At 57.4% G+C, this 14,022-nt stretch overlaps 7 protein-coding genes across 7 annotated transcripts; 4 read left to right on the top strand and 3 right to left on the bottom strand.

Annotated features, from left to right (window-relative positions):
• Positions 1-1,543: 1,543 nt before the first annotated feature.
• On the bottom strand, positions 1,544-2,197 carry SPSK_06621 (uncharacterized protein; the record flags this gene model as incomplete). The annotated part of the gene is made up of 1 exon (XM_016733323.1): positions 1,544-2,197. The coding sequence occupies one exon, from the start codon at positions 2,195-2,197 to the stop codon at positions 1,544-1,546; it is 654 nt and encodes a 217-aa protein (XP_016591939.1).
• A 1,506-nt stretch (positions 2,198-3,703) lies between these two features.
• Positions 3,704-4,120, top strand: SPSK_06727 (uncharacterized protein; the record flags this gene model as incomplete). The annotated part of the gene is made up of 1 exon (XM_016733425.1): positions 3,704-4,120. The coding sequence occupies one exon, from the start codon at positions 3,704-3,706 to the stop codon at positions 4,118-4,120; it is 417 nt and encodes a 138-aa protein (XP_016591938.1).
• An 894-nt stretch (positions 4,121-5,014) lies between these two features.
• Positions 5,015-6,214, top strand: SPSK_06364 (uncharacterized protein; the record flags this gene model as incomplete). The annotated part of the gene is made up of 1 exon (XM_016733070.1): positions 5,015-6,214. One exon carries the CDS (start codon positions 5,015-5,017, stop codon positions 6,212-6,214), a length of 1,200 nt encoding a protein of 399 aa, XP_016591937.1.
• Positions 6,215-6,411: 197 nt separating this feature from the next.
• On the bottom strand, positions 6,412-7,695 carry SPSK_06324 (uncharacterized protein; the record flags this gene model as incomplete). The annotated part of the gene is made up of 1 exon (XM_016733030.1): positions 6,412-7,695. The coding sequence occupies one exon, from the start codon at positions 7,693-7,695 to the stop codon at positions 6,412-6,414; it is 1,284 nt and encodes a 427-aa protein (XP_016591936.1).
• Positions 7,696-8,244: 549 nt separating this feature from the next.
• SPSK_06813 (uncharacterized protein) lies at positions 8,245-8,466 on the top strand (the record flags this gene model as incomplete). The annotated part of the gene is made up of 1 exon (XM_016733505.1): positions 8,245-8,466. One exon carries the CDS (start codon positions 8,245-8,247, stop codon positions 8,464-8,466), a length of 222 nt encoding a protein of 73 aa, XP_016591935.1.
• Positions 8,467-9,431: 965 nt separating this feature from the next.
• SPSK_06163 (cycloheximide resistance protein) lies at positions 9,432-11,156 on the bottom strand (the record flags this gene model as incomplete). Its single annotated transcript, XM_016732870.1, has 2 exons — positions 9,432-10,423; positions 10,514-11,156. The coding sequence occupies 2 exons, from the start codon at positions 11,154-11,156 to the stop codon at positions 9,432-9,434; spliced, it is 1,635 nt and encodes a 544-aa protein (XP_016591934.1).
• A 1,186-nt stretch (positions 11,157-12,342) lies between these two features.
• On the top strand, positions 12,343-13,378 carry SPSK_06446 (oxidoreductase, short chain dehydrogenase; the record flags this gene model as incomplete). Its single annotated transcript, XM_016733152.1, has 2 exons — positions 12,343-12,732; positions 12,809-13,378. The coding sequence occupies 2 exons, from the start codon at positions 12,343-12,345 to the stop codon at positions 13,376-13,378; spliced, it is 960 nt and encodes a 319-aa protein (XP_016591933.1).
• Positions 13,379-14,022: the final 644 nt, after the last annotated feature.

Below are 14,022 nucleotides of genomic sequence, written 5' to 3'. Positions count from 1 at the left end.
TGCGGTGGGGCACGCTCGACAACGCCTGTTCGTATGTTCTTGGCGGTTCAAGCAGCCATACACAGTCGTGTCCGTGATGACAGAACGCGGAACCAGTCAGGGCGCGAGATTGCGTAACTGGCTACAATCGCTAAGTCGTAGCGCTGGCTGTTGACAATTGTGCGAGTACCACAAAATACCCAGTTAAAAAAATATTTGGCTTTTGTTGTGGAAATGGAAAAATGTTTAAACTGTGGAGAGGTATTCAGGAACGTAAAAAGTCCCAGTTGGCCAGTTCCCATCAAAGTGTTGTACTTTGTTCGTCGTACATTGTAGCTCTTTCATCAAAATAGGCGAAACGGAGAACTGGAGAACGACCGACTGAGTTACGGCTGAAGGACCTCGTATCCAACTTGGTCGTGATTCTTGTGGCTGCCGTGCCAAGACACACAACCAGATCCTGAATACGCCATGTGAGCATGCTTGGATTGGTGGGTGTGTTGCGCCATGATAAGCCTGCAGAGCGATGAAATGGGCCGAAAAAAAAAAGAAAAGGAAAGAAAAGAAAAGAGAACAGGGGGCAACACAGGATTACGAGGTTGTCCAGTGCCAAGAACCGCCAGGTTGTTCGCTGATGGACTGCACAGTAATTACCTGCTGTGTTTGCTCGCACCGCCGGATTTGTGTCAATCGAGGCCGAGTCCCGTCAAATGTCTCAGCTCTCAGAAATGACGACGACAACGTCCTGCTAACAGACATCCTCGAATCCTCCATCGTCCGTTATTGCCGTCGCCGCTTCTCCACTGGAATTGGGAGCCGAAACGCCGGTTCCGGCAGAGTCAGACCTGTCAACTTACATCGTACGCGGCCGAACAAGAGCACGAAGAACGCCACTCCACTACCGTGTACGGATGACGACATATTTCTCGTATCCAGATGAGAGACATCAACTGGAATGGCAGCATGTCAGACCTGTGTTGCTGTCGGGCTTGTCTCACGTGATACTCGTCATGGCAACACAGATAAAACTGGTTTTCGGATAGGCATTCCTGTAAATAAGGGAGGGGGCAATACGTAAAAATAAAGAAAAAGAAAAGACGTTCCGACTTCCGTCCATCGCCAACGAGCCACAAAAACGATCAACATCAGAGGGGAACAGGCTATGAGACTGCTGAAAGCTGGCCAAAGTCGAACATGGCTGAACCCCTGCCGTCATTCCAAGGTTTGGCCGGAACGATTTTTGACTTCCTTGGCTCTCCTGACTCTCCTCTGGCTATGGTTTGATAAACGTCGCCGGATCACTGCAGGCGGGCCGTTCCACGGAGGTACATTAATCCATTTGAGCAAGCCGCCACCAGCCTTACCACGGCTCCGCAAGAGATGCCACGCGACACTGTGGACATCGATGCCCATCTTTGTGTTATTCCACTTGTAGAATACGAAGACGGTGTTGAATAAAAGTCTTGAAATGGAAAAAGAAAAACAAAAAAATGTAGAAATAAACGAGGCCGGGCGATGTGCAAAGCAGGTCATCACCAGGCTTTCGTCCGTCCAGCGCATCGAGTTACACACGCAGCGGCTTGGCAACACGACGCAGCACGGGTGTCTCGTCTTGGGCGGCGCCATCCAAAGCGTCGAGGTCGTCGGTATTTTCCTCGTGGTCCCAGTCTGTGGCCCAGTTGTTGTTGTTGTCGTCGTCAGCCCCCACGTCGACCTCCACGTCGGCATCCGCGCCCGCCGCCCGCTTCGTCGGCAGCGCCACGGCCTTGCCCTTGCCGTCCTGGATCGACGTGACGTGCGACCACGGAATCGTCCCCAGCGCCGCAAACTCCTTCTCGTCGGCGTGGCCGTACCGTTTTTGGGCGGCCGCGTACGCCGCCGCCACGTCGGTGAAGAGGCCCGTGATGCCCGCCGTGTCAATCGTGTACACGTACCCGGTCTTGCCGGCCTTCTTGCGCGCCTGCGCGAGATCGCTCGACGTCGACACGTAGGGGTCGCGCGACGGGTACTTGAGCGTGCCCTCGACGTGCTGGAACACGGTGGCGACCGGGTCCGGGCCCAGCCGGTGCGACGCGCCCTTGCTCTTGAAGCCGCCGGCCGCCTTGATGGTGGACGGGTCGCGCGAGTCGCCGCGGTACAGCGTGGCGGGGATGGTGCCCGCCACGCCGGCCACAAGCCAGGCCAGCAGGCCGAAAACGAGGAGGGACAGGTGCTTCATCGTGGCGGTGGACGATGGGGAAGGACGATGGTGAGGGACAATGCGTGGGTAAAGGAAGAGTGAGTATACGGTAGGAGTAGGAAGTGTGCTGAGTTTGCTTGCTGGTCTATCAAAATAACAGCAGGACGGCTCTGGCGATGCGTCGTCTTTTTATATCTCTTCTCCTTCACTCGTACGCCGGCCATTGTCAACATCTCTGTGCTTGTACTCGGATGTAACAAGGCTGAGAACTGACGGCTGACGACTGAGGACTGGGGACTGCTTGGCCCACGACCACACACAAACGTCTCTAGCACGTGTCTGACGTATTGGTACGCCTCGTAAGGCCAAATGAAGCATATACGCAGTGCCCACCACCTCGGAGCAGGCCGGTGTGTCGTTTCGCCCAGCTGTAAGCATCTGGACCATCGGGTCGTTGCGTGCATCGGCACAATAAAGCACGGCAGAGTCCACGATGACGCCTCATGTACAGTTCCGAGCCAGGAGCCTTGCCTTTGCGGATATGAGCCAAGCCTCCGTGCCGTGGTGCGATGCATCACGATAGTACCCACGCTCGACTTTGATGCGAGAAGGAAAGAAGATGCACACATATCACGTCTTCGGTCCACATCATTCGCTGCAATACAATCAAAGTCAAAGGATATTCACGATGCTGCTCTACAAGAAACAACAACGCATGCAAACGCACGCAAACGCACAAAACGCCACAATATGTCGTATATGTAGGCGACGTATGTCCGATGCCGTCGTTGCCCATCACCGACATAGTTCCGGTACGCGAGAGGCGCATACCATCCTGGCTCGATGTTGGCTCACTGTTTAGTCAGTGTCAGGCAGTGTTGGTCGGCACAAAAATAGCAGACGGGCGGCTGCTAATGAGAAAAGCCAAGAATGTGGCTCCCAAGTGGATGCACACTCGGTGGACCGGTGTTCCGTCTTTGGCATCTTGGGTGACGACATTCGTGGCGCTATCGCGGTCCACCGATCAGAGAAACAGCCTGTCCATGGTCATTTCCACGATACTTGCAGACAATGAGTGTCGTTGCCGCCCGTGTCTCCCGGCCCCAACTGCACTGCGGTCTGACGGGTGCGTGTGGATGCAAACGAATGCTGTTGCCCCGTTGACGGCTGCATGTCCACAACGCCATTGGTTGCATCGCATGACGCTACGCAGCAGCGTGTTGTCGTACGTGAGCAAACTCAATGGACAACACAGAGTATAAAGTGCGGCACATCCCTCGCGTCGCTTCATCCTTTCTTTCTCACGCTCCACCCGTCCTCCCGCGGTGCTCGTCCTCCCGCCTTTATATTAAAACACACGAACCCGGTCCTTGCAGACCGGCCAGACCCCCTCCCAGCCGCGTCTCGACTTCAGCCCCTCAATTTATTCTTGCGAGCGGTTCGCATATACGGCGGCCCTCGTTGCCCATCGACCACCCGTTGCATCGCGTAATCCATCTCGCCTCCCGGACTCCGCCAGAATCGGACTTGGCAGACTTGCCCGACATGCCCGACATGCAGGAGCCCATGTCCGCCGCGTGGGGCCTCGTCCTCAGCGCCGCCGACTGGGCCAAGCTGCGCGCCGGCCTCGCGGCCCGCGACATGGACGATCGCTGGCGCTTTGTGGTGGACACTGCCGACCGGTCGGGGGTCGTCACCATCCATGTGCAGCGGAGCTGGACGGGCACCGAGCTGTACGCGCTGCACGTGCAGCCAGGCGTCGACGGCGCGCCCGCCCGCGTCGTGGCCATCACCTGGGAGCAGAACAAAAACGGCATCCTCATCACGGAGGAGCAGGCCAAGAAGGAGGTCGCCGTTCTGAGCCGGTCGCAGTTGGGGTGCGACTTGGAGCAGCTGCCCGACTACGACTCGGACCTACTTTGGAACCATCCGAACGCGCGTCTCGACAGAAATATCAATTGAGGCGAGTCGGTAGGGGTGGAGGCCGCATTCAATATAGGTGTATCTACGCATACACTCTGCACATCTTACGCAATTCCGCCATACGTCTTGCACGGTGCATCGTTGGTCCTCTCTTTCGAAGACGCTGTTGTACAAAGTTTATAAATATAGCTTAGGAACTGATTTAATTTGAAAATAAAAATCCACTGAAGCATGTATGTTGTGATTTTATGTCATTGTAGTGTTTATACGAAATACTTAAAAGTATATTAATATTAACGAAGCCGATCAACCACATCTGTATCTTAAAACGTTCATTATGTGTAAATATAAATGGCGGGAGCCAATGTCAAAACATTCTGTGCTGGGCAACTCGGTAAAGAATCAATTTCTGTTCACCGACCTTCGTAATGAGCAATTTGTGTCTCATGCAGATTCAAGTATCGCCAAGGCAAGGCCAAGGTGGAGAAGACAAAAAGACTGCGATCGAACCAGTCAGAGATAGTACGGTCGGGTACGCCAAGGTCGAACTTTGCATTTGCAGTTAGATCTCGTAGGGCCAACCGCCAAAGCAGGGGTGGGCATCGATGCTGTGTGGCTGTGCTTCGTGTTGGAGTACATAGTTTTGCGGCGTGTGGGACGTCTTTGCGGCCTGCAGGGACGACTCAAGAGGCCAGCCACCACCAATCACGGACAGCATACCCAGAATGGACGTCGGATCGCGCTGGTCGTTTAAATAACCATAATTGCCTGGTGTGGATAAAGTGGCCGTCCGTGCGGTGCGTGACAGTGGTTCTGGCCATCTGCAGGGGCAGTTTTGTTGTAGTGGCACCTCAAAAGGAACCCATTTCCGTCATTTTCGCAGACGATCGGACGCCACACGTTGTTGTCTGTTCGATTATCTCCGATCGCAAGATGGACGACAAAAGTGATTCGTTGTCGATATCGTCGACATTGTCGCCATCTACGCCGTCGACAATAACAGACACATGGACGACAGCCTCTGTAGCGCCGACGACGGCGTTGTCCACAGTCAACACGGCCAGCTCAGCAACAAACAGCACATTGCGGCCCATGCAGACAGCCTTTGAACAGCCCGCCAGCTGCACCGGTCACTTCTCCACGACATCGTACCTCTACTACAACACGACCAACTTCGACTACACACACGTCACGCTCGCAATCTCAGACACGCGCCATCCGCAGTTTGCGACGTGCCAGCCGCCAGGATGGGACACGGTCGTCCCGCGCCAGCGGTTCGTCTTCAGTCCCGGCGTCTGCCCGCAGGCTTGGACCGCATACGATCTGTCGGCCACGACCACGCGCTATGAGACAACCGTGTCCAGTGCCTACTGCTGCTCCAGCGGCTTCACGCTGTCGTATGACTACCCTTACCAGACGCACAGCACCAGCGCCATCTACACCAGCGACGATGACGGCGCGTTCTACACGCTCTACCCGGGGCCCGTGAGCGGGTACCACGGCCCGGGCTGCTACCGACGGATTCCAGTAACGCCAGAGACGACGACGACGGCGGCGGCGGCGGCGGCAACCCCCTCCGTGTCGCTCGAGATGCATCTCCCGTACAGCGTGCAGTGGAAGGCCGACGACACCCAGCACATGTCGCCGACGCCGCCGCCGGTGCCCTGTACCTACAGCCTGTACGCGTGGACGCCGGGGGCCCAGATGCTCGGGACCAACGACGCCACCTACGGCGCCGGCGGCAGCCTCTACGTCGCCGCGACGGACGGCGCCGGGTTCGGCACCTATGTCGCGACGACCAGCAACGCGCCCGTCAACACCGACTGCCCGCTCGTCGAGGGCATCGGCAAGGGCGTCAACCACGGCTACGCATCGACCATGTACTTTGTCATGATTGGCATTCCCCTCATTGCCGTCGCGTTCATTTCGTGCTGCACGTTTCTGTGTGTGCGCGGGCACCGCCGCAACAAACGAGACAAGCGCCAACTGGAGGAGCGAGCAGCGCAGGAGAAGCGGGAGGTGGAACAGGCGATTGCACAATCATTGACCGAGGCAAAACCGCCTGCACAGAACGAGACAGCGGCCGTTGCGGGGGCCGCCGAGGGCGTGGCAGGCCCGTCTGGTACGAAATGAGCGGCGTTGTGGCTCATCAGACAAAGTTAATAGTTAATAGTTAATATGACAGACGATGACACGAGAAGCAATATAATCAAATTCGTATCGAATGCGGTAGGCAGTATGTAGACACATTGGGAGAAAAGACGCAACGGCCCATGCGACAACGTGCGTAGTGGTATATGAAAATCAATAGGGCAGCCAGACGCCATTTGTTAATCCACCCGTTCCGCCGCCCGGATCGAGTGCGTCGCCGGTCTCTTGGACGGCTTGTGGATGCGGACCGCGCTCAAAAAGTAGTCTTCGAGCGGCAGCAGGTTGCGGAGCAGCCCACTGACCTGCCACACCGCGAGACACACAATGCCGCCCACAACAGCGTCCAGGATGAAGTGGTTGGCCGTGGCAATGATGGCGATCCAGATGAGGGCTGGGTAGACGAGGCCGCCGAGCACGGCGAGCAGGCGCCGGCGGGCGCGCGCGGCCCGGCGCGTGTCGCCGGCGTCGAGCGGCAGGGTGGCCACGGTGAGGCCGATGAGGAACGCGTAGCCAAAGTGCAGCGACGGCATGGCGGCGTACTGGTTGCAGAAGCGGTTGGTGGTCCAGACGCTCTGCGCGCCGTCGGCGGTCGCGTGCACCGTGTCGACAAAGGCGTAACCGGCCTCGTCGTTGCTGCTGTGGGCCAGGTGGTCGGCGCCCAGCAGGCGCGGCGGCATGACCGGCCACGCCGTGAACAGGACAAAGGCGACCAGGTTGCACATAGCCATGGTGCGGCGGCGGCGCTCGTAGAGGTCGGGGCGGTAGCGGTCCCGGTAGCGGTGGGCGGCGACGTCCGGGTGGAGCGTGGCCTGTTGTATCTGCATCTGGCGCTGGGGCCGGGTCGTCGTAATGTAGTACAAGAACACCAGGAACAAAATCGTGCCCGGGATGTGCACAAACGCGTACAGGCGGTTGATGCCGCGCATGACCGCCGGGCGCCGCTGCAGGAAAAACCGCTGCACGGCCGGCTCCACGAAGATGGCCAGTGCCTCCTCTACGCGCACCAGCTGCAGCGCGTGGCGGCGCGCCGCCTGCACCACCGACTCGTCAATCAGCAGCACCGCCGACACGGCACGGGCCAGCTGGTACACCCAGTAGAGGAGCGCCCAGTACCAGGCCTCGACCAGAAAGGGAAACTTGCGTAGGACGCGGCTCAGCAGGCGGTTCCTGAACCTCGCCGTGTTGGGCGTCCACACGGTGCGCCGCCAGGGGCCGAAATAGAGCGTGCGCGGGCGCTTGTCGCTGTGGACGATGTGGACGATGTCGTCCCCCATCATGATGCCTTTGTCATCGGCAGGGCCCGATTCAATGCCATCGTCGCTGTAGGGCGTGCGTGTGTGGGACGTCAGTAAGTTGTCTTCATCCATATCCGACAAACCGACGCTGGTGTCGCGGTTCAGCAACGTGCCGCCACTCAGCAGCCCGAGGACCACGGCGACCTCGACAAACGGACCGACAACCATGATGAGCACTGTGTCGAGATGTGCGCAGATGAGGCGTGCTGCGCGTATGAGAAACGACTGAAGATGAACTCGCAAAGTAGATGCATATGGTAAACGGAATGGTAAACGGAAAGACTGCTGAGACAGCCTGAAAAAATAGACAACGCGCAAAGAACGACGGCAGCAGGACAACGATTAAAAATCAACAACAGGACGACGACACGGCCGAAGAAACGGCGGGGCCCGAACAGTGGCAACAAAGATGACGTTGGGGCCACAGTGGACTATAAAGCGTATCATCTCCATTGCCTCCATGCTTCCATGCTTCCATGCCTCCATGCCTCCATGCCTCCATGCCTCCATGCCTCCATTGCCAACGGTCGACGAAGCATCGGCATCGACATCCTCTAGCCCATGCTCCTTGGCGACGTAATACACGTGCAGAACAGCACAAAATAGCTTCCGGGTGCTCCGGCTGCTGTGTGCACAACACAACAGGCCGCGGTCTCACGCGCGGCCGCTTTGGCCGTCGCTCCACGGAGTCACGTACAAAGTACGTCGTACACAAAGATGGCACCCATGCGACGCCCTCCGCTTTGCAGGACGAACATGGCAGCTCTCACGGTGCTGCTTATGCCGTGTCTCACAGAGGTTCGCCAAATTATGCTGCCCGTGCAAAACATGAGAAGTTGGGTGCGTCAGACGACATGTCGTCGCGGCTTGGCAGGAAAGAGCACCCGAAACAAGAAAGAACAGGCCGTTTTCGCTGTTGTCCTACGGGGGTTGTGCTGATGTGCTGATGTGCTGCTGGCGGATGCCAAGAGACGACTCCACTATATTCGTGGGTTGGGGCTGTTTCGGTGGTGTGGTGCGTGAGCAGCCCCGGATCCGACGGAAGTGCATGGCACGTATACAGAGCGCACGCGACATCAGAGACAAAGGTCGGACACACTCCGCATCTGTTGCACGCACAGCAGTCTGCCCTGGACGAGGTAATTGCCGCAACCCATTTTCTTGATGGACGCACGCAAGAAAGGGTGGTCTGGCACATGACAACGAAGAGACCTTTTCGGTTTGGGGAGAGGTTGTCATTGCCATGGTAGATTTAATTCTGGTATGTGATTGGTGCGTTTCCTTGGCGACGCTCCCCGAATCTCATGATGATCACGTTCATCGATCAACAACGGCGGCACTTTGACTAAAACAAGGACATGGCATGCCGGCCTGCCGACAAACGCATGGGAATCGACATTCTTCACCTTCGTGGAAGGGCGTGCATACAAAGGAACAAAGTCAGCAGATGCCGTTCAGCCGTTCATTGGTCAGGTCGCGTGTCGTATTGCCCGTCTTGGCATTGGCCTGTCGTCCCATTTCAATTTCCTGGTGTTCCGGTCATGCAGCGGATCTACGCTGACATTCTCACCCATCGCTGCCAAGCGCCAGCGGCGCAGACAAACGCCGACTGCCGTGGGATCCGTGCTCATGTACGCAGTGCAGGTGGCCTTGGTCCGCATACGGTTCTAAAAGAATAAAGGTGCTGCCTTTTCACACTGCCAGGAAAAATGTTCTCCTTATGTCAGCTCACACTTAGCTAATATTGGTACACCAAAGAGGCCCGAGTGTGGGGTGAAAGAAAGGCTCTTTTTTATTAAACTGTGTTATTTATATATACACAATATTTCCAATGTTGTCCTCAGTCCTCTACGTCCACAACACCCGCATCCTCTCATACCTGCATCGGACGACCCCCCGCACCCCTAATCGACTATCCATTTAATCACACGGTGGCGAGCGATGAAGCCGCGGGCCCGTTTGCCAAAGATGTACATGGGAATGGTGGTCAGGGTGACGGCGACGGTGATGCCGCCAATGACAAAGAAGCAGTCGCGCACGCCCTGGACGGCGATCCAGTCGTTGGCGTAAAAGGTCATGCCAAAGGCAAACATGTTCTTGATAAAGTTCATGACGGCAAAGGCCTCGGCGGCCTGCATGCGGTGGCTGTCGGCAACATACGCCACGACGCCCGTGGTGCCGAGCTGGACGCCAAAGTTGATGAGGCCCATGCAGACGACAATGGGCACGGCCCAGGCGTCCTGTTTAAAGAGGGACTGGCCCCAGGCGAAGAAGCCCGTGGCCGTGAACAGGAGGTAGGTCACCATAATGGGCAGGCGGAACTCGGGCTCGAACGTGCCGCCGTTCCGGCGGGACATGGCCTTGACGACGCCGTCGATGGCCGGGCCGGCGATGGCCGTGGCGAGCAGCGTCGCAACAAACGACGAGACGTTGGTGGCGCCGACAGAGCTGACGGAAAAGCTGTAGGGCGGCGCCGAGAAGATCTGGGACAGCGTGATGCTGATGAGTACCAGCCACGAGATGCACGTCGTGAAGAGCAGCGTGGCCCACAGCACAATGGGCGACGCGAGCATGCAAAAGGGCTGCAGCAGCGTGCGCCAAAAGGACACGCGGTCCCAGTAGCCGCTGTAGGGCATGAGCGACTGCACAAACGTCTGCGGGACGTCGTTGATTCCGTCGTTGTCGATGGCGGGCCCGTCGCGGTGCTCGATGCCGGCCTTCTCCGAGGCGCCCTCGACCTCGACGCGGTGCGTGCCGCCGTCAATGTTGAGGGCGCCGGTGCGGTGGAAGGCGGACTCGGGCATGAAGAACAAGGTCAGCAGGGTCTGCAGGACAAAGGCACCGCCCATGGCGTGGAGACAGACGCGCGACGAGCTGTACTGGATGATGGCGCCGGCTGGGGGAAAAGAGGATGTTAGCATGAGCTCTCTGGTCTGGAGACACCATATCAAATGTCACAATATCACAATGTCGCGCGTTGACTCACCAATCGGCGACGCGAGGTTGATGCCGCCAAGGACGCCGAGGTTGAAAATGGCCGTTCGGTAGCCGCGCTCGTGCACGAACCAGATGTCGGCAATCGACGCCGGCACCAGCGCCTCCATGGGCGCCATGCACAGGCCGGTGACGGCCCGCGCGGCCGACAGCGACGCAAAGCTCTTGGCCTCGGCGCCCCAGAAGCACCCGACAAACAGCCCCACGGACGACAGCAGGTACACCGGCCGCTTGCCGACCTTGACGGCCAGCGTGTTGAACAGGATGCTGCCGATCGCAATGGCGGCGATGCACGAGCCGTTGACGCCGAGCGTGAAGCGGGACAGCGGGACGTCGAACGCCTCGGCCAGCGGCACAAACGCCGACGTCAGCAGCGGGCCGACGGCGCCGACGCAGCCGCAGCCGTAGGCAATGGCGACGGTGAACAGCTCCTTCTTCCAGCGCGGCCAGTTGTACGGGTCGTTGGGCGACGCGGACGGCTGCGGGACCAGCACGGTCGTGCCCGATGCGTCGTGCTTGAGCAGCGTCCGGTCGATGCCCTGGGCGATGTCGGCGTCGGAGCGGCCCAGCTCGCTCAGCGGCGACGTGCCGGGCACATGCTCGAGCTTGCGGTACTCGAGGATACCAAGAGGCATGGTGGGGTGTTGTTGAGTGGGATGGAGGTCAAGATATCGTGGTGGCGGTGTAGAAGGACAAAGAGGAAGAAGATGGCGATAGGAAAAGATGAAAGAAGATCCAGTTGACTCCTTACAGTTGCCAAGTCTACGTCTTTCGTTCTCTGGAGTCGTTTTGTTGTACCCCAAATTATATGCAGATCAACACTCCCCTCTCATGGCGTCGCATTCATCGGAGTCATTGGACGGGCGGAGGCATGCACAGGTTTCCACTCGTCGTTGTAACTGAACAGGCTTGCCACGTCCTTCTGGCCCTGTGCCATATTGCCTTTCCACCATGGCCAGTATCTTAGCCATGGACCTCCCATGGAGCAATTTACAAGCCCTCGTTTAGTTCATGAGTCAAGTCTGACAGATCGCTGTGGCTTGCGGGGAACAGCAACGAAACGGAAAAAGGCGAGAAAAGGGACGATCAAGGAGGAGTTGCATGGACAGATGGGGTCGTTTTGTGGAGAGGTCTGGGGAGGGGAGACATCTGGGCACGCTGCATGCTAGAGAAACTGGAGGAGCTGGAGTCTTGGGTCAGTTTGTGGGGTTTCTCCGCACATAAAGTTTCCATGGATAATTTCTTCCACGGGCTGTTTTCCAGGTTTGTCTCTATTCCATCCCCGCCTGCACGTTGAAGAAAAAAGGTCATTCGTCTTGACAAATGCATGATTCGTGTCGTAGACTCAACGGCGGCACCTTTGTGTATGTTTATTTTTAAGAGACCATGGCACTCCTGTCCACGTTGCCTTGGTCGATTCCTCTGATGCTGGATCTACATCTAGTTTAGTTAGGTTCGGCATATGCAGCCGAGATCAGCTATTTCACACTAGCGCTCGCAGCTTGCCGGCCATCTTCCGGCAGTCGTGTTGGCGGTCACCAGAGGACAAGAGGGACGACCCGGTCTTTTATTGTAAGTCGTATGTGAAGTCAAAGTCATGTCGGGACGTTCCGCCATGGACAAAGTGAAGGAGACACACACGCAATCATAAGCCCAGGGCTGTATGCAGGTAACGTTGCTGTTCTGACGGATTCTGACTGGCTGTTGATCTTTGCACGCAAGTTGAAACCACGCTGGACGGCAACATTAAGTACTGACCCAAATACAACGAGCGATATTTGTCTTATTTACACTCACCCACACCCACACACACACATCACAATGACGGAGATTCCGTTCTCGCGAGAAACGCTCAACACCTTGTCCGGCAAAGTGGTCGTTCTGACAGGCGGTGCGCAGGGCGTCGGCGCGGCCACCGTCCAGCTGGCCTACGAAGCCGGCGCACACGTCTTTTTCGGCGACTGGGCAGACGACAAGGGCCGGTCGCTGGCGGCGTCTGTCCAGAAGAGTGTGAAGAGTGTGAAGAGTGCCGGGTCCGGGTCGGTCACGTTTCAAAAGGTCGACGTCCGCGAGTATGCCTCGCAGCTGGCCCTCTTTGATGCCGCCTACCAAGCACACGGCCGCGTCGATGTCGCCGTGTCCTGTGCGGCCGTGTCCGAGCCAGCGGGTTTCTTTGAGCCCGAACATCTCGATTTGGAGAGCATAAGACAGGTGAGCACGACAATCACCACACCACTGGACTAGCAAACATTGGTATGGTGTCCAATTTCTGACACAACCGCCCAAGGAACCCACGGAGCTGCGCTCCCGTCTCGACATCAACCTGACCAGCGTGCTTTTGTTTAGCCGCATGGCCCTGGCGTACATGAAGGCCTCGCCACAGGACGGCACCAGCCGGTCCATCGTCCTCGTCTCGTCCATTGCCGGCATCACCGAAGCCCCGGGCCTCTTTGCCTACTCGACCGCCAAGCACGGTGTCATCGGCCTGATGCGCGCCCTCCGCCCCTACACGCCGCGCCGCTATGGCGTCCGCGTCAATGCCATCTGCCCCTGGGCCACCGACACGCAGCTGCTCGCGGGCGTCGTCGACAAGTGGGTGCAAGAGAAGCTGCCGCTCAACCAGCCGTCCGACGTCGCCGGCCTGATTCTGCAGTGTGCCGCCGATGCGACGCTCAACGGAAAGGCTGTGCTTGTCGCCGGCGGCACGGGCTACGACACCGAAGAGGGCTACGACAAGACGCAGGCCCAGTGGATGGGCGAACAGCTGTCGGCCGAGTTCAACCGCGGCCAGCGCGTCCTCGGTCTGGTGCGTACTGTCTCGCTGCGAACGTGGATGTGGACCCTGTATCCTCCGTGACTAACGACGGGTGAATCTCAACAGGGCGACGGATGGACGAATTAATTACTGGATACGGCTGGTATTGACGGGCCGGACAAAGACAGACAACTTCATTATATCAATCTATCCGTGCGGAAGTCAGCACATGGACCTCCTGTCCGCAAAACTATAGAACTCATCCGGGTTTCCGCGTGCAACAAGGCGCAGCGGATCGACAAACGAGAAGAACAGGACAGTCAACAGGGAGGTGGAGTTTGAGATGGTGGAACGGAGACGTCAACCAGGGCGTCTCGGTTTCGTCTTGGTTGTTTGGTTTGTCGGCGGTTTGTTTTGCCAGGGCGGTGGCACGAGAAGGCAGCCCTGGCATCAGTTCTCCGTACAATATCTGAATATTTCTATTTGGCGAATGTCATTGTTTTATTTCGTTTGATAAATACCGCTCCATGCTCTGCCTGTGGAAATCACTGGACGCCAGCCTTGTGTGAATTATCGCCTCCCAAAATATTCCAAAAATACTTTGAAACATAACGCCAACAGACTCATCAGATGAATATACGCCCACCATGCGCACGACTCATGATATCAAATCAGAGGCTGTAGAATCGTGTAATGTAAACAGTGAGTTGAGTGGGTTGGTTTCAGCAGTCAATGGCAAATCGTCC

This window comes from Sporothrix schenckii (genome assembly GCF_000961545.1).
Source record: "Sporothrix schenckii 1099-18 chromosome Unknown Cont38, whole genome shotgun sequence".
NCBI classification, from domain to species: Eukaryota; Fungi; Ascomycota; class Sordariomycetes; order Ophiostomatales; family Ophiostomataceae; genus Sporothrix; species Sporothrix schenckii.
The sequence above is the reverse complement of the archived record's forward strand: the minus strand, read 5'-3'. Positions and strand labels throughout refer to the sequence as shown.